General features: G+C 34.9%; 1 protein-coding gene across 2 annotated transcripts in view; it reads right to left on the bottom strand.

Annotated features, from left to right (window-relative positions):
• The window catches only part of DAAM (disheveled-associated activator of morphogenesis-like protein), a 40489-nt gene that overhangs the window by 9062 nt on the left and 11273 nt on the right, over nt 1–20154 (bottom strand). The window contains exons 2-10 of one of the 2 annotated variants that reach the window (XM_088238072.1): nt 11384–11551; nt 10923–11156; nt 10655–10795; nt 9821–10049; nt 9069–9296; nt 6837–7171; nt 5118–5273; nt 1071–1145; nt 386–712 (exon numbers count right to left, since the gene is read on the bottom strand). In XM_088238072.1, coding sequence (XP_088094198.1) covers nt 386–712; nt 1071–1145; nt 5118–5273; nt 6837–7171; nt 9069–9296; nt 9821–10049; nt 10655–10795; nt 10923–11156; nt 11384–11551 — 1893 coding nt within the window. The remainder of the gene's footprint in view (nt 1–385; nt 713–1070; nt 1146–5117; nt 5274–6836; nt 7172–9068; nt 9297–9820; nt 10050–10654; nt 10796–10922; nt 11157–11383; nt 11552–20154) is intronic. The other variant, XM_088238073.1, reaches the window with a different exon arrangement.

Here is a 20154-nt window from a genome sequence, read left to right as displayed (position 1 = left end):
AGTGCAGTGTACTTGCTCTTGGACAGTGTGATGCGTGAAATTGTCTCTCCTCTCGTGAATATACCTGTAGTATTGAGAGTGAGACGTAAAGAGTGTGTGAGACAATCGTATATTCGGAATTCTTTTACTTCATACGCCACGACTTGCGACACATTGGTTGTACTAATTATTTATCTCCAATTTCTGATATTTAGTGCTTTTTCTGTGCCCAATGAGTATTTATTATTTAATAATAAATTATTTCAACCGATATGTACATGTATAACTGTGGAATACCGAAAACTTTAACCTAATATTTATTACATTTATAGAGATGTTAAATTTATTAGATGCAATGTGTTTTAGCTACACATCACCAAGAAGGGAGGGTTAAACTATAACTAACCGCAACTCCATTCTTCTGATAAGCGCAGAACATCTTGTCTATGACATCCAGCTCCATGGCGTCATACAGCTTTGTGTCGTCAATCTCACACCAGATGGTTCCGTGTAGCTTGGCATCCGGCAGCTTGCTCCAGTTGAAGCTCTTCAGGGGGTTCCCAGGCTGGGGGATGTTCTTCTTCGCCTGCTCCTTAGGTGGAGGGGGTGGCCCGCAGGGGTGGGGCGGCGGTGGCGGGCCGGGTGGCGGGGCCGACATCGGCGGGGGCGGTGGCATGAAGGGAGGCGTCGGCGGGGGTGGAGGGGGCGTGAAGTCCGTTTTGAGATTCATCATCTGGAATGAGATTACAAAATTTAGCGGTTTTTATTTTTATGGATTCTGCACTTTCTAACTAAATTATACAAGTGAATTAAACAGCTTTTACTGCTGTTCGTGTAATTGCAATTTGGTCATGAGGAGGAAAGACAATATGTGACCATAAGCCCTCCATATAATTTGCCAAATTCACAGTGAATGTGGTAGAGTTAAATTCAATTGAAATTACGATGTATGAAATTGTCAACACTCGTCCAGGGTTCTGGTTCAGATCGATTCCTGAGGCATTCAAGCAATAAAGTTTAATAGAAGCCCAATAGTGAATGTTTTCAATGTTTCTTTTACTATTTATCAATTAAACATATTATTATTTTACCTTAGTATCATCGGGAATACTGCCTTCACTGACAAGTTTTTCAAACCGTAATCTTTCGGCTCTCTCCTGTGTTACCTAAAGAAACCAAACAATATAACATTCACAGGTTATACAGTTGTATATTAGTAAAAGCACACAGAGGTATTAGAGTAAGTAAAAATAATTAGAGTAGAGTTGCCAGAGGATAGTTTAAAAAAGGAGGGCTGATGGGTCTAAGTGCTTTTATTGACTCTATAATGAGCCTGTTTTTTTTCTTTGCTTCATTGCATGAGAAAACCTTTTTTGACATTTGCGTTTTGTGCGTTTATACAAAAGTAACACTCGCAGACCTTAAGCAGTTTTAAGAAGCATTCCATAATATTAAATCTCATATCGAATCATAATATTTGTCAATGGATATTGATCATGTGGTCTGGCGTTCAAGAACTTAAAACATGGAACTAAGTTGTCATACTACTTAAGGTTTCAATTTTCTTTCAACACAGTCATCTACTCTAAACATTTATTTGTTCACAATCTTCCAATGGTTTTATCCATTGCTGCAAATGATCTTCACAAGCCTTGTAAATAAGAAAAAGGACAACAAGCAGAAAGGTACAGGAGGACAATAATTTATTAAAAAGGACAAATTTTCCTTAAGGATACCTTCTGGCAACCCTATATAGGAGGTAGGAATAAACACACTCTGCCAATTTTGTTAAAAATATGCATCACAAGTTAATTGATCCAAAACACATACATCAAATATTATTATTAATTTTATATATGTGTAATTGTGGAAGGTTTTATCAGAGTATGGAGTGAATGGTAACCTGACAAGGGCTATTGCGTCACTGTATAAGGAAAGCACAGCATATATGAAGGTGAATGGGTCATTCACATGGTGATTTAATATTCCTAAAGAAGTCAAACAGGGATGTGTAATGTTATCATGGTTGTTCAACATACACACCGATAACTGTATGAAAGAACTGAAAGATTTTAGAATGGGAGCAAAAATGAGTGGTATAACTGTTAACTGTCTTCTGTATGCGGATGATGCCGTGCTCCTTGCTAGCAGCAAAGAAGACCTGCAATTCTTGGTAACAAAAGTCTACGATGTATGCAAGAAAAGCGATTTGCTTATGAATGTTGATAAATCAAAAGTGATGGTTTTTGAAAGGGATGAAAATATAACTAAATGTGAGATCAGTGTGAACGGAGATATTCTGAATCAGGTAGAAGAATTTGTGTACCTGGGCAGTATGTTTACTGAGGATGGAAAGACCGAGAAAGATATTGAAAGGAGGGTGAGTGCTGGGAACAGGGTGAACGGTGCTCTGAAATCTACTTTGGCAAAAAAATGTTTATCGCAGGAGGCTAAACTAGCAGTTCACAACGGAGTTCTAGTGCCAACTCTAATGTATGGGAGCGAAGTATAGAACTGGAAAAATTATGATGAAAGTAGGTTAAATGCTGTCGAAATGCGATCCCTCGGGCGAATGTGTGGTAAAACGATGTATGATAGGTGCACAAATGTCGAGATCCGTGAAGTGTGTAAGGCTGAGACATGCATTATCGACAGAATCAAGAAAGGGGTGCTGCGTTGGTTTGGACATGTAGAGCGAATGGACAGTGAAAGAACGGCTAAAAAGATCTACAATGCGAATGTTGATGGATGCAGAAAACAAGGAAGACCGAGGAAGACATGGCACGATCAAGTCCATCAAATACTTGAAGATGGACATGTCAAAAATAGAAATAATCGGCGTGCGTGCATGAGAAGATATATGAATGTAGAGGAAGCGAAGTCTGTTTGCCAAGATAGAGTGATATGGCGTTCTAACCTCTCTGCTTACGGCGTAATGGTTTGTTTGTTTGTGTTATATATGCATATAAACTAAAAGTATTAACCTTATGCATGTACATCTAATGCACCGTATTAGATAAAAATATCTTGTTAACATTTTACTATGAAAATAGGATCCGATTCTTCAGAAAAGGGTCAACACTTCTTTGGCGCAAAGGCAACACTACTACATTGGATAATACAACCTTATCTCTATATCATGGAAATGTGGTGGTGATGTCAAGCTAAAGAGAGTATTGGCCTCGTTTCTCCGTGTCATTGGTCGGGATGAATCGGAAGAACTAATGACTATTGAAGGAAGACAAAAATTATGTCAAAACATCTTCTATTTACGTCTGAACACTAGTAATAATGTTGCAAAAAAGAGATAAGAAAATAGTACTTTTGAGATAACAAAATTTTAAAAATAAAACTTTTTCCAGTCTTGGTAATGAGTTTTAACTTGAGCAATTATTGTAAAATAAAAAAACGCGAACATAATAGATTTATGTGTTCGTCCAGGTGGTTTTTAAATGCATCAACCAAGCAAGCATTTATTATTTTCTCGGAAAGGCAATCCATTGCTTCACAACTTTTTAAGTTCTTTCTGGTGTTGGATGCGAAGAAGGCAGTCTTAAATTTTCATGAATGAATTTTGCGATAGCAGTTATAATTCATAGTGAATATTATTATAAATAAAAACTCAAAATATTTTTAGTTTTAATACTACATACAAGCATTACAAATTATTTGAAAAAAAAACTATACGAGACAAAAAACTGGGTCTTGTAAATTATTGTAGATATAACATTACATTTATTTATTTATTTATTTATTCATTCAAAACTTATTAAGGCTTTTTAGGCTATGCCCGTGTCAAGCCACAATAAATAACAATAAAAATACATAGTAAAATTAATTAGATCAAATTATAATGACATAGAATCACAATCTAGAAAAAAAGGTAAATGTAATAAATAATAATTATTACATTAATTCAATGCATTCTCCCTAGGATAATAAAACGTAAATTATTAAGAATAAAATAAATATTTTAATGTTAATCATTACTATTAAATGTGTTAACGAAAATCACAAAAAATTATTACAAATTTTAATATAAATTATTGACATCTATTGCATTTTTAATTTTTGTTCAAGTCAAAACTCTTTTATGTTTATGTTTGTTTACTTTCTTTACTAACGTTATCATTATTTGCTTATCTTCTCCTAATAGTGCAAAGGGCACTGCACACGTACACCAATTTTCCATATCTCAATCCTTTTTTTTTTTACAAGAAACCATGATGATCAGTCTGCTTGCAAATACTTCAGTTGCCAGATCAGCTACTAGGAAGCATTACATTTAGTTGGGATGTGGTATTCAATATCGAAATATTGCTTAACACTCTCATTTTGTGATAGGTTAGCTATTCTTCGTTGTTAAAGTCATGCATTTGGCTTTGTCAGTTGGCATTTGCAACGCAAAAGAAGTGGGATCCGATACATTTTTTAGGATTAATAAATTTGCAATAAAATATTTTCTCTAGAAATCATGAGTTCATATTTTCTTACAAAATCTCACAATTACATGCGTATTTAATTAAATTGCAATAATTAATATTAAAATACAAAATAATTACATTGAAATATAAATAATTTACTTCGATTTTGTTCCTAAATGGGAACATTGGGGCAATCATGAATATAAAATCTTCAAACATCAAGATAATGCCAAATTGAAATACATAATATAATTTTAAACTTATTAAAATTTATTTCAACAGAGAGGGAAAACATTTTTGAGAAGGGAATATGGAAGTCCTGGCATTTACTAAATAAATTTAAATATGAATAACTCCCTAGGGAGGAAATCCAGCCAGTCTGCAAGCATTTGGACATACTTAAACATTGTTTAATTTTAAACTATTTTTGTAGATGAATCCTGTTTTGAAGTGAGAAGAAGTTGAAAGGTCCTTATAGCGAGGGTTTTGCATCTCATAAGACGATAAAAAAAAGTAAAATAAAGTTGAGACTTTACTGTACAAAAATGATTGCCGGAACACCACAATTAGAGTTCCCATATTGTGTACAGAGCCATTAAGTGCGGATAAGGGAATAAAAGTAATAATTATTATTCTAACATGCCATGAGACAAGTTAGTTTCACAAAGCAAACTCGTTGGCGGGTATCCGTAATAAAAATAATAGTTTAGTTACCTGATGTTCAAGCTGAGCTACTCGATGTTGAGCCTGGCGAGCCTTAGCCGCTGCATCAGCATGAGCAGCCGATTCCCGTTCCAGCCTCTCCTTCAATCTTGTAGTGGATGTTTCTAGATCTTCCTTCTCCTGCGATCTCAAATCTAACTCACGCTCCTGAAATAAAAACAGATTTTTTTAAAACTACCATTGAAACTTATGTTATTTGAAACCAAGATATATTTGTCTATTAGGACTTACAGGAAAAACCCATAGACAATATCTTTGGCTTTTCTGCTTGGTGGTCAGAAAAAGTGTACAATTATGTGACTCTAAGAAAAATTTTCAAATGGTTTTAAATAATGACTTAGGCTACATAATATTATTATGAAATAAGTTCATTTTATTTAGTAATTAATTGTTTAGTAAGAATGTACTTATTTGTTCCCTTTTTTCCAATGATTTAGTGCTAATATGTCAAACCTTTAACATTGATCTAATTCATCTGAAAAAGTCATACATACAACATTCCAGAACATGTCTGTGGGTCTGTAAAGTGGCTACATCTACACAAAAAGTTTGAATGTAGGTGTTTTTTTTATTTGAAATTTCCCAAGCAAAAACATACACATATCTTGCACAGTGTTCAGTGTCCAGGCAAATAAAAAATACAGGTTTGTGTGTGAAATAGATCCAGAACCCTAGATTAATGTTTTCGACTAGATGGATACCCTTAGGTAAAAATTCTGAATAAGGAAATCGAGTGGAAATATGTGAGCTTTAAACTGCAGTATTATTGATATATGTATTTATTTATTTTTTAATTATCTACCTACTATATTTATGTTGTTTGTCCAAATAAGTACATTTATTATTATGTTTTCTCCTCCTCCTTTTCATACCTCGTAATGCATAAGGTATTGCATTAGTACACCGATTACATTAAATCTTGGTGATTTGCTTTATTGCTGTTGTTTACAAATTTACTCCTCTGCTTAGTATATATTTTTTGTAAATGTATTGAAATATTTTTAAGATGCTTGAATTCCACTCGTCTATGCGATTTGTGGCTGCAAGACGTTTGGTAATCTAGCTTCAATATGTAAATGCAATCAACTATTTATCAAATCATTACATGCTTAAATTTCATATATGTGTATTTTTTTTATTTACGTATATGTCTCTAACATTAGCGGATAGATTATTCCACAATCGAGCAGCCACTACTGTAAAAGGGGAGGCAAGAAAATTAGAGCGATGAAAGGGTATTAAAAGGCTTCTCTCATTACTAGAACGAAGAAATAGTCCGTGTTGTGATAGAGGTTGGAAGAGCTCTCTCAGATATAGGGTCCAGAATCCCAACCGTCCTTGAGTTCTATACCAGCGCCAGTGGTGCTATTATTCTGTACTTGAACACCTTTATCTCGTGTATTACAGACAAAATATGCGAGATGAAAGTGTTTTCTACGGCCGCGAGTGCATTTGGAATATCAGCCTTGACGTGTTATAATCTAGGTTTAATTAGTTAGGAATAACCAACTAAGCCACTATTTTGCAGAGAGTTGCCAGGATGGAAAGAGAGGATTTGAAACTAAAGTACCCCAAAAATATAAAAAACACAAATTTCTTAGATTTTTTTTGTAACTGGCGGGGACGCCATTTTCACAGTTGATCATCTAACCAACTGCTCCACGGCACCTGTCATATAATTGACTTATTCATTTTGGGGAAAAATCTCACCTTTTGTGCGAGCTTTTCATTGATTTCTGTGTTTTCTTTCTCCATAGTTTCTGCTTTAGTCCTCGCGGCCACAAGTTCCTCTTCTTTGGCCAGTAGATGGACTATGTCTGCAACGTTTATATCAATCGGGGTCACATCTGGATTAATTATCTTCCCGTTGCTGTTGATGGAGCCGTTACCCTTCTCCGACTGGTCGATGGACAAGGTGGAAGACTTGTCGTTGAGATTTTCCTGGGAACTGGTGGAGTTAGAAGCGTTGGTGGTGGACTGAAGGATGATTTGTTGGACGATTCGATCGAGTAGAAGCCAATGCTGTGCGTGCGGATTGTACTCCACTGAAAATATACATATGCATACCATTAATGATTAGTAATAATAAGGTGAAGCTTTTTTAAAAATGTACTTCTCAATTTACTGGTTTTGTATACCTCGTGAAGAGGACTTAAATAAATTTTGTAAACAATTTTTGCAAATAGTATAAATTCAAAATGTATTACACAGGGTGTTCGGCAGAACGTTGAACATACGAAAATGGGGAGTAGGTGGGGTCATTTGCTACCTACTTAGCCCCAAAGATTTGACCTAGGCCCCAAGATTTTTTTTATATGATTATTTTTTTTTAAATTTGGAATTTCGTAACTTTCATACCTTTAGCTCCTATAACTTTTTTTCGTGGGCAGATCTGATTTTTTAAATATTTTTATTAAAATCGTAATGGCTGATAGGTCCTTTTAAAATTAATATTTGTTTCATGGTATTGGTAGAAACAAAGTTATGGACTCACAAACATAAAAAAATAGTTTTAAAAAATTTGAAGCTCAACTTCGCGTTGCATTTAAAAAAAACTAAAAGTGATGGAAGACTTCTGGTTTTTCAAAAACATATCTAAAGTATGGGCTTTCTAACGGTGTGTAATTTGTTTTGATATCTTTTTTGGAACCAGAGTTATTCGTTGTTATTTACCTAGCCGGACCATTTCGATGAAATTCTACTTATGTGGAAATTAAATGTTTTGCGAAATTTATCAATGCAAAGGTGAAAATAATGAAACGGATTATTACTGGGATGGTTACACAAAGCAGGATTTTTTTTTCATTCTTGCGCAGTCATAAGGGGTATCTTTTATATATATATATCTTTTTATATATCTTTTCTACGTATATATCATAACTTCGGTGATTACTGCAAAACCGAGTAACCTGTTTTTTTCATTAAAATGTTTCACTTAAATAAATTTGCTACAGGAACTACGAGCCATTAGTTTTTGATTATTGCTATTTTTATTATAAGTAATGATAGTTTTGCGGATACTCCAGCGGTATTTTTGGCTGATTAAAATCATTTTATCTGGTTTTTTATCCGTTTTTTCTTTTCCATCTTCTTAATAATATTTTTCAAAGCATCAAAAACAAAATAATAAATGTTAATTATTTTATACGTATACAGTATTAGTCTGTGCTCTTTCATTTGATAATTAATTCAAACTAATGTCTGAGCACCTGGTGACAATATATTATTTAATAGTTTATCAGGACAAATTTCGTTTTCTTTATAATGTACAGTATCACCGACGATATGCCACAATTATCTTATTTCCATTCTGAATAATGGGGGTCGTGCTATGTAAGCTTCTGAAGGTACTGCAATCTGTGTATATTTATTATAACGGGTCCTCGTAAATTAATTCTCACCCTCCAAGCCCAGGACTTTAAGGAGCCTGGCTACTGAGTGAAGGGTAAATGTTCTCATTTTACTAAATCTCCCCATTCAAGTGCAAATCCTTAAAGTATCGGACTATTAGGTAGGCAGCGAGCGCTCTTACATCCTCAGGTTCAATCAGTGCCCCCCCTAAGGATGCGGCTTATTTTGTAATATAAACTATCACTTTTTTCATCATCTGCACTGCAGTACTTACATCTAAAAGTTTCAGAAAGTTTCATTCTGGCAAGGTGTTTATTCAATCTGCAGTGCCCTGTAAGGACTCTAGTGATAACAACAATACCATTGATTATTTTGCTATATTTTTATAATAATTACAACAAACTAATTCGTCATTTCCCTATCTTCACCCAGTGCTGCATAAGGCACAGAATTGGTATACCAAACGCAGCAGATTTAAAGTTTTTCCGTTACATTCAAATAAAATGATCAGCCTAAAATTCATTTTTAACATAAGCTTCGTACATCGTCATTTTTTTCGTGCCACAATAGTAATGAATTTTTCACACTTACATGGTAGTAGTAAACAATGCTCCAAAAGAGACAGTAAGTGAGGATAGGCTGCCGTGTGTGACAACTTCCTCCTGATGAGATCGAACATGGCCCCGGCGCTCTTTGTGTCTACGTGAGGCTTGTCGTACCTTCTTGCCAATTCTCTCTCATCCTCGGTGCGAACCATTTCAAAGAAGTCGATGTGACGATTCAGAGTTTCGTTTTCGTGTAGTCGTAGCTTGTCAATCACTGTAAATAAATGATGTTTTTAATTGATTAGTGCATTAATATCAAATTAATATTTTTTTAAAACCAATAAACATTACGGAGTGCATAATCTACGTCCTCATAACGCTAATAAGTTGCAACTTACTATCACTTGGATTGGGAAAGAATTAGAATACTTTACAAAGTTTTGATGCAATTTTTTTTTTCAAAAAGAGCTATGAAAAGCAGGTGCCATGTATGAAAACTTTCTAGTGAGCTATAATTATTTAGTGCCACCCAGTGGCGTGCGTTCCATAAAGGGACATAAGCAGTGCCTACCCTACTAGAATTTAATTAAAATAATAGCAAAAAATAATATCACAAATACTAGTAACTATTTTTAAAATTTGAAAACGCGCCAGAGATAATTTGGTTGTACCGATCGTATCGTAAAGGATGCTGAACAGGTATTTATAGCAACTTGTTTTACCTATTTTGTCGAAAAGATAAAACCTAACCTAACTTTGTTGGATCTAACCATTCCTTATAGATGTAAATATTTTTACCTGGTTGAATTCCGAGCATGAGGAACTCGTATCTCAAGTGAAGTCGGAACTCCAAACTCTCCACTCCCGGCCCGTAGTTGAGGACAGCGTTGGTGAAGGACATGATGGCTGTTTTCAGATTCACCTCATCTCTGTATACCCCGGTGGAACGGTCAAGATCATTGACAATTCCCTGAAACCTGGTCCTCTCGTAGGCATACTTCTGATAATGAAGCATTGCCTCCAAAACCTTGAATTAAAATAAAAGTAAGCATTTAATATGTTTTGCATGTCAACTTTGAAATTTAGTTAACAAAAACATTATCTTATGAATAATCACCTAAAATTTTTAAACAACTTAAAATCTGCTTTACAATATAAACATGCAATGTAAACTTATTTATTTAATATTTACAATTCCATTCCACATGGTAAAAGCTGAATTAATAAATAAATAGTACTCTGCTAGTTCCATTTTTTGGTCTTTATGAAATTTTAATTTATCCTTTGGAACAACTTTGGTCAACTTTTATGGAATTTCGTTTTCAAAATGATTTAGCTATTTGGGTAAAAATCCTGAATAAGACAATAGAGTGGAGGTAAGTCTACCTCCTTGTGTAGTAGTTGACCCGTTCGTCTACCATTCTTGTGGTCCTGGGTTCGATTCTTGGTAGGGCGGACGTGAAACATTCATTTTAAAGGTTTTTTGCTCATCAGTTCAAGTATGATTGGTCACTCTGATCAAGATTAGCAAAAATCTTTAAGTCTTATTTGTAATTGCTTTCAAAGATTTTTTCTAGATTTTAAGCACGCCACCTTACTTTGTTAACTAACTCAATAATGTAATATTGTTACCTTTTTATGTCCTCCGGGAACTAGGCAAACAGCTCCAAGTATCTCCAGAGCTGCTATCTTAGTCTTGATGTTGTCAGTGTTCAGGGATTGGGCGATGATATTGATACCAGTCGGGTGAGCCAACACATGAGCACGTCCATTCTGGTAAAAAGAAAAATATACATCTTAAAATACTTTCATCTAAATTATTGCATTAAAATTTTCATGTATTGTGACATTTTCTAATGCTATTTTGAGATGATTAATAAATTCTGCGCTTCCAACTTACCGAGTTGTTCATGAGTGCCTTCAGGCATCCTATGAGCCCTGTATGCAGCGCGGTGCGTCCTGTCAAACAGTCGAGCCTGCCCAGTACATCAAGTAAAGCGGGAAGTCCTTCGAGCTCCATGAACTGCAGCACAAAGGAGTGAGCTGCGGTACGCAAGGCTGTCTTCAGACCTTCTGTTTGAGATATGCGTTGTTCTAGTTCTTCCTCTGGAATGGTTTCGCATGCCGCTAGAGTCTGAAATCCAATAATTATAACAGTCTTGGATAAGAATGCAGACTAAAATTTAGTACACCTACTTGGGTTAGGTTATGTTCATTTCCTGATTGAACTCTTTGTTAAAAATGTTTGGCTTTGTAGGATTTCTAAAGTTGAAATAAAATTTGAAATTTAAATATTTGCATAAATTATCAAAACATAAATAATTATTTGCAAAAAAAAAAATATGTGACTAGTTTTCTCACATTATAAATTTGCCTGAGGATGAGGACGTAATCATCGGGGGCTCGGGGGGTGTCATCTCCGAGGGGCGTAGAGCCCGCAGGCCTTCGGCTGCAGTAGATCTGCCACTTTTTGGCCCCCGGAAGAGCCAACATGGCTGCCTTGTTAAGAGCAGTGAGATCCAATTCTTCCTGTAATGACAAAACATTTTCTTTTATAATTATTTATTTTATTAATCTACTTGCACTTTTTGTGTATGAAATTTCGAACAATTGTACCATAAATCCAGAGGTTAACAACTCTGGCCACCCCCCCTCCGTGTATACAGCCTTTGAAGGGGATAATAATTCTAGAGATTTTCGCTTGATGGAGGTTGGCAACACTGATCAGGGGTAAACAAATCATCGTTCCAATTCCATAATCCGGGAAGAAAATACGGGCATACGTTTTTATGAAGAAGAGTCATACCATGCATCCACTTAATAAAGTGCTGTTTGCATGTGGACAATACAATAGATATGACAATATATTGTCTTGTCCCATCTCCGTGAACAGCCTTGACCAAGCAGGACGAACGCTGGGACATTCACGAAAAATATTATTTATTTTATACCAATATATATATTGGAATTGTTAGCTTTTGTGTGGCTGTGATGTCGCACTAGTCCACATACAATACAACACTTGATATGTCTCTCTTATTTTTTTTTAATGACAAAGTCATATTTTAATAATCTTCAAACGGACATTTTCACACCGGATTTGGAAAGTAAAATTTGTAAAACTATGCTGGATTTGAGTACAAAAAATATTTATCCTTGATACGCGAAGAATGAATGTGACCCCAATACAGCAATGAATCTGTATGAGAGAGAGAGCACGAAGATAGAACTCATAACAAAGAAGACAGAGACGCTGTTCAGTGGCCGGTGTCTATGTAAAATAGATTCAGTCGGTTATTGACAATGATGGGGGATGCACGAGTGTAAGATGACCAGCGTATTAATGATTTTAAATTTATTTTGGTATCATCATCATTCCCTTTCCGCTCCTAATAGTGCATTGGGCACTGCGTTGGTATACCAATTGCAGCGTATCTTATTTATTACATGAAGGTAAGATGATCAGTCTAACGCTTCAGGTACTAGTCTAGCAGTCTAGGGACCATGAAATATTTCTCTGTGAAAACACTCTTTTACATAAATATTTCATATCAACGACGTAGGGAATCGAACCCGAGACCTCTAGCATGGTAGGCAAACGCGCTGACCATTACACCACGAGGTCAGCGTATTTTGGTATAATAGGGCTAAATTATATGTTTACTTTTATAAATTATGAAAGTGAAATTATTGAGCGGTATGTATCCATGATTTATTTTTCAAATATCTGAACTTTAGAATATTACATATTTTGCTTGTGGTAATACAATGTTTCATCTCGGCACGCAAAATATCTGTTTACCAGTGTTTAAAGAGTTAAAGAATGAACAAAATAATTAAAATGTTTTTTTTATGCCTCCATTTTCGGCAAAAAAATATGCGGGAGCGACCCTCCAACAAATCGCTATTGTCATAAGGTCCTGTCCGTGCGTGTTAACACGACGACAATGCAGCCATTCCGCGGAGATAGCCTGCCCGTCTATCTCGGTGGCAATGTCTTGGGACAAATCGCTGTTTACACGTGGATAATGGTAGAGTCTCGGGACAAAACAGTATTGTATATTGTACTAGCGGACCCGATAGACGTTGTCCTGCCAGAACGTTGGCTTGTCTGCTATTACCTTGGAAAAAGACTTTTCATTGATAAGCAGGTAGGTATCTAGGTACTTGTTTACGAATGAATTCCAAAACTAAAAGTAATTCATTTTCAAATATAGAATTCTTTTTGCAAATGTCAAGCTCGGCTCTTCTCACCAACAGGGGTGCACTTTATTCATGAATGCGATTTTCAAAAATGTATTGAATGTCAGTTAATATTATTTTAGTATTACCAAAAATCCAGTAAAAAATAATTAAATGGGAAAAATTTATAAGGAGTGTAAAAAAATAATCTAATTGAGATCCATAAAAAGCTAATGTTGTTTGTAAACATTCAAAAACAAACTTTTTTACGAACAAAAAATTTTCATTTTTTTGTATGTGCATTCTCGTCGAAGCAACCCCGGTAGGTCGATGAAAAAAAACTTTATGCTTTTAACTTTTTTTTTACAGATTCGATTGTAAATTTTAATATATACGACCACGCGCAGCGCAAAGATCTACGTTTCGATGAAAACTGCACGTAAATCGGTTAAGCCGTTTAAGAGGAGTTCAGTGACATCACACGTACAGAAAAATTATATATATAACAAGCGGACCCGACAGACGTTGTCCTGCCCGAACGTTAGCTTGCCTGCTATTAGCTGGTTGAACAAACATGTTTTTCGTAATTAATTACACACGTTATTTATTTCGGACTTTTTAAAACTAGAGGCCTCGTTGGGCTCAAATCAAAATCATGCAAAAATCACTACTCTAGTACCATAATCCATGGAGAAAATACAGGAATATGTGTTGATTTTTAAAAATCAGAGCGCTATTTACCCTGAGCTCTCTAAAATTATGGCACTCAACCCATGCCCAACGCGAATTTAGTCGTTCTTTAATCGAATCATCAGCCGTGTTTGGACGTGACCTTGACATTTAATTCAAAACCAAAAGAAAAGAAAGAACTAAGAAAGACCAGATTTTGTCTTGAGGTTGTAATTTTTTTTTGTCCTAGCTTAAATTTTATTTCGTTGTATTTTATTTCATTTGTACCTGTATTTAGTATAAGAAAATGTGTTTACCATTGTTGGAATGGACTGTTTAAGTCCGTCAATAAATACATAAATAAATAATAATAAAAGAAAAATGACTGTATCGTGAAAGCATGCAAAAACATTGATATGTAGGTACCTAAGTTCTTGTTTATGATTGAATTCCAAAACTAAACATTTTTAATATTCAAATATTGGATTTAATTAAATTGGTAGGTACCTTGGTACTTGTTTGTGGTTGAAATACAAAATATGAAATAATAATTTTTCAAATAAAGAATTCTTTTTGCAAATGTCAAACTCTACGCTTCTTACCGGCAGTGAAGCATTCTGGGTAAAAATCCGTTTTTCAAAAATGTCTCGAAGTCGGTTAAATTTTTTTAAGCGTTTCTAAAAATCCATTAAAAATATTTTAACATGTAGAAATTGTTAGGAAATGAATCAATTCCGTATTCATTGAAAATAATTGATGTTTGTAAACGTTAAAATAACAAAAAAAATTAATTTACAAAAAAATTACATTCTCCAAATTTTTTGGAATATGCATTTCAGTCGTATGCAACCCTGGAAAATCGATGAAAACACATATTTGCTTCTTACTTTTTTATACTCAATATATTGAAGATGTTAATGTTTGTAAACCATGAGTACGTGAATTAGAAAATTTTGCAAAAAACCGCACGTAAATTTGTCAAGCCATTTTCGAGTTTTTGCGAGACACAACACGGCGATTCATTTGTATATATATATATAAGATAGATAGATAGATATATATATATATATATTTATATATATATAGTTGGATAATTTATATAGCGCCATTTTTGTGAAAATCACCTCAAGGGCGCTGTACAATTAATAAATATCCCAGTACGTCTTGCAGCTACAGAGCGCATGGACGGTTGGGATTCTAGTTCCTCGTTTTCGATTAAGACTAATAAAAAATTATAACAGATAGGAGCTAGATCACAGGACGTCTTGCAGCTACAGAGCGCATAGACAGTTAGAAATTTTGCCCCCATTTACAAATTTTAAAAATTGACAAATAAGTTAATTGTATTAATAATATTTGAAAAAATAATAACATGAGTAATAAAAAGGAGTAAGATTACAACACGTCTTGCAGCTACTAAGCGTATAGACGATTGGAATTCTAGACCCCATTTACAAAATTTAGGTATTTTAAAGTTGATATATGAAAGCTAGATAACCAATCATCGTGCAGCTACAAAGCGCATGGACGAGTGGAATTATAGATATAGAAGATTGGCTATTGAGATTCAGGAGTTCGCAACAATATGTTGAATTCTTCATAATACAGACGCTTGACGGGGATGCGTTATTGCCTATGGCCTTTGGCCTATGGCACTAATCTATTAGCATGGCAGCCATAAAACTTGAAAGTGAATTTAAAAAGCAAATTATATACTGGATATTGGATATGTTTAGTTTGTCTAAAAACGATATTTTTATTGATTTTCCGGTATTTCAAGGTCGTTAATAGAATACTTTATTTAGAAAATCAACCTCATTACCCCATTTCTACTTAATTTGCCTACTTGATTTTCCAGTTTTTTCACTTAAGTCAAATGCATGTTAATTTAAAAGCGACAGGTGAATCATGATTGAAAATGGAAAGGAAAACAAATATTCAAACTGAAATGGAGATTTGTTTGTTAATATTAGCGTAGTTTATTTTCAATGAAGGCACACTGTTTGTGTGCACGAACTTATTGAGTTAATCATTGGCATATTAATACGCACATGCCTTGAGCCCTAAAAAATGATGACACTTAAATCATGCCCAAACGCTCAGTCATACCCAACGCGAATTTAGTCGTTCTTCGACCGCTAGCCAGGCGTGACGTTTAGAATCGAAACCAAAATGCTTGCTTGTATCATGAAAGTGTGTAAAAACCTTTCAGATAAACATTGTGTAACTTTTCGTTGGTAAATATTTGTTCATGAGCGCTTAAAACAATTAATATTCTAATATAAATATTGTTTCTTTTAAACGTCAAACTACGCCTAGCGGCGCAATTGATAAGCTCTTCTCACTTACAGGGCTGCGCTGATTGGAATACGTTTTTGAAATACAAGAAATGTCAGTTAAAATGATTTTTGCACTGCCCAAAATCCAGTGAGGGTTAAGATTATAAAGAACTTAAGGAAATAATCTGATTGGGATTCACCAAAAACGAATGTTGATTTGCAGTTGAGTTGCAGTTGTGTTCCAGGGTAAAAGTCAACCAACTTTCGGGTGTCTACAAGAGTGCCTCAAGGGTCAGTACTCGGACCACTCCTCTATCTCCTTTACACTAAAGATATAGAGAACATTATCAAAGAATGTGGATTGTGGTCTCACTGCTACGCAGATGATACTAAAGTTTTTTTTTATTACAAACCAGGCGAGAGAAGTGTGCTTGTCAATTTAATTGATGGATGCATCGAGAAAATAGGAAACTGGATGGCTGAAAACAGACAAAACATTAAACATTAAACCCATCAAAAACTGAACAACTATAGGTCGCTTCAGCCAGACGACAGAATTTGATCCAGGATACGGCTCTACCCAATGTAGGGAGTACCGCTTTACCCACCGTTAAACTACTGGGAGTTTTACTTAATTCTGACCTTTCTCTTGACGCTCAAATTAGTAGAACGATAAGTTCATGCTTTTACCAGCTGAGACAAATTAAATGCATACGCAAAAATTTGCCGGTTGATGCCGCCCGTCAATTAATAAATGCATTTGTAGTGTCTAGAGTCGATTATTGTAATGGTATCTATGCAGGTCTACGAATGAACAAAATGACTCGCCTACAATCTGTATTGAATGCCACAGCGAGACTTATTTTCGGAATCTCTAAGTTCAGTCATATCACTCCACTACTTCGGGAACTACACTGGCTACGTTTTCCACAGAGGGTCGAATACAAACTCTGTTGGCTTATGTGTAAGTCACTGCACAACTCTGCTCCGGAATATCTAAGGGAACTATGCATTCCAGATGAACTAGCTGACAGGCGTCTAACGCTTAGATCAGCTACGTCTACGACGAGAGGAAAAGTTATTATACCTCTACGCAAACAGCGCACTAAATTTAGTGAACGCGCATTTGCGGTCGCAGGCCCTATGGCATGGAATGCTCTCCCAGCAGAGGTGCGAGGCTGTGAAAGTGAAGTGATGTTTCGGAAAAAACTTAAAACCCACTTGTTCTTTAAATCATTTGAATAAATCCGTAGCATGTGACAACAAAATAAATTATTTTAATTAAATTACAAATTTAAAAGAATCACTATGTAAAGCGCCCTTGAGGTATTTTGTTACGAAAATGGCGCTTTATAAGTTATCCATAATAATAATAATAATAAAAAAATGTAAAAATATAAACTTTTTTATACACCAAAAATGAGCATCCTACAATTTATGGTAGCATATGCATGGTCGTTGAATGTAGCCCTTGTATAAATAAACAAACTCAGTAACTATGGGTACGTTTTCGTGTAACCACATTTCAAAATATCTAACTCTATATGGCGCGTCTATGTATTAATATGTCAATTTAAAATAGGGTTGTGGTCCTGTGGCTAGTATCTCGGACTCGCGGACCAAAGGTCTGTAGTTCGAATCCCACTCTACCCCAACTTGATTTGTTTTTCTAATAGTGAGTTATTTACAACTCGTTGAAAATGGCCCTCAAAATGAAAGATTTGGCTAAATTATAAGAACGCAAATATTTATTTTATTAAAAATAAAAAATAGTATAAAGTCATATAGATATGATATGAAGCGATTTTTTTTATTAATTCGTTGCTAAAAACAGCGTTAAATCCCTTTCCTTTAAATTGTGTTTCCTAAAACGTACAATTTTTTTTCGTCAAATGTTTATTTTTAAAAAAATATAATCGATATGCTCCACATGTGAAAAATCTCATAAAAGTTATTAAAGGTCTCGACGTGAATGACCTTAAATATTTTAATGACTCAAACTTACTGCTGCTACCTACATAATGTAAAGTGCTACACAAATTCGGTCGTTAAAACTGACAAGCGAAAACTACGCGACTCGCAAAGACAAATAGTTCATTTCTCTAGAACATGTCGAAATTTCCCTCGGCTACACACAATCTATCATGACACAACCAAAAGAATCATTATAATTATCGGCGCCATCTTTCTTTTCAACTTTTCATATTTTTTGACAGCGCGCCAAGGCTTGCGTGTTGCCACTGCGAAAATTAAATAGAAACCTAAGCCTAGAATTACAAGTACGCAAGTACCTACTCGATTTAATACAATAATTACCCCTAATTTCGTTTCGCTTTAGTGCGTGCGGTGCTGAGATTTTGAATAAATTTAGCCGACACAAATGGTCGTGTACAGGTATACAAACTTACTTGTTCGGGTAAAGGTGTCGCTGCTGTAGATAATTCGAATAAACAGCTAAATAAATTACACGGTAGCTATGTTAGTTCCCATTTTATCCGCCCGGGCAGAAAAGCGTTTATGTGGGTACCTGCGTAATTTTATGAACACTCAAGGTCTGCATTCCTTCCTAATTGTAACTGATTAACTAATTTGTGAGCATAACGATTAGGAAAATGGGTTTACTTTTGCTGTAAACGAGATAAAAATGTATATTTTACAGTGTTCACTAACCTATGGCTACGTTTTCTAGCATGCCAAGATAATAATAGTTAAACTACTTCATAAAAACTTAACGTAGGTTACGATATCTCGTTTCTCAGTAAAATTTTAATAAACTTGATTGGCCACGCGTAATGATAATGTATTTTAACAGCGCGTCGGTTCAAAGAGTCGGTAATAACTTAGTTATTTTTTAAACTAACTGCTTAACCTGTCAAACGTAAGAGTTTGAATCTAATATAACATTAATTGAAATGAATTTCTCTATAACTCTGCCGTGTCCCTCTCGATAGTTCACTATGATAAATCACACGCGTCCAAGGGCCTTATTTGAATAACTCGTCCCATTGGACCTGAGGAAGATAATCGAGATTATGAAATGCCGTGGGCTTGTTCGAATGATAATTAAAATCCGGAAAAGCGAGGCATTAATCAGCGTAAAGCATAAGTTTGACAGCGGGAAGATGTAGATTGAACATAAACCAAATTGATATCCGCCATTGGGAGGATGATTCGCGCATCAATCATTCGCATTTTGAACACTCCGTTCTAATAATGAATTAAAAAGAAAGTATTATCAAAGATAATACGAATAAAATGACTGAACATAAACAATAAATACACCATCAGAAGTTTTATCGTTTGAAAATGAAGGGGAAAGCCATTTTGTCAAATTTATCTTATTATATCGTCGGTCGGCGTGCCGTACCGCCCAATCATAGAATGAGGAACTTCAGCCCTACGGGAAATTGGATACAAAATTTTTTTTCTTACGCGGGGTAAAAATTAGAGCATTAAATTGTACATCAAAGTTTCTTGAAAATGTACAGAAAAAATAATAAAAAATATTTTGATAAAAACGCACTATTTTTAATGACGTCACTGGTTCATGTGAATCAACCTATGATCTGAGAGCTATGGAAGATTTCCGGTCTGCTTGTCGCTTCTGGACCAATGGGAAGAACTAAATGAGAATAAGCGGAAATGAACCTCTGACGTTACACGCGGAGTTATTTCAGAAATACAAAACTTTGAAAAATCGTAGCGCCGATTATACGATATATAATTTTTTTTTTAAATAATGTTTTACTTAGTTTAACAGTCTATTAACAAATAAAAAATTTAAAAAAAACCACTGAACTTCCTCATTAAGAATAGTCCGAAAACCGCATACGCACATCAAACAGAAGGCGACTAAACTACTCATAAATGAGTAAGTTTACGTTTTGACCCATTATTTTCTTTGTAGACGTCGCTCAGTACGCAACTCCTGATTTGAATTCAACTATGTCATGTTGTGTTTTTTTTTTAAATACTGCTAGGATCTTCAAGAAACAGGATAGG

The sequence above is a fragment of the Micrasema longulum genome, unplaced genomic scaffold (assembly GCF_059751315.1).
Source record: "Micrasema longulum isolate JH-2025_06_02 unplaced genomic scaffold, ASM5975131v1 h1tg001826l, whole genome shotgun sequence".
In the NCBI taxonomy this organism is placed as follows: Eukaryota; Metazoa; Arthropoda; class Insecta; order Trichoptera; family Brachycentridae; genus Micrasema; species Micrasema longulum.
This window is presented reverse-complemented; position numbering and strand designations above follow the sequence as displayed.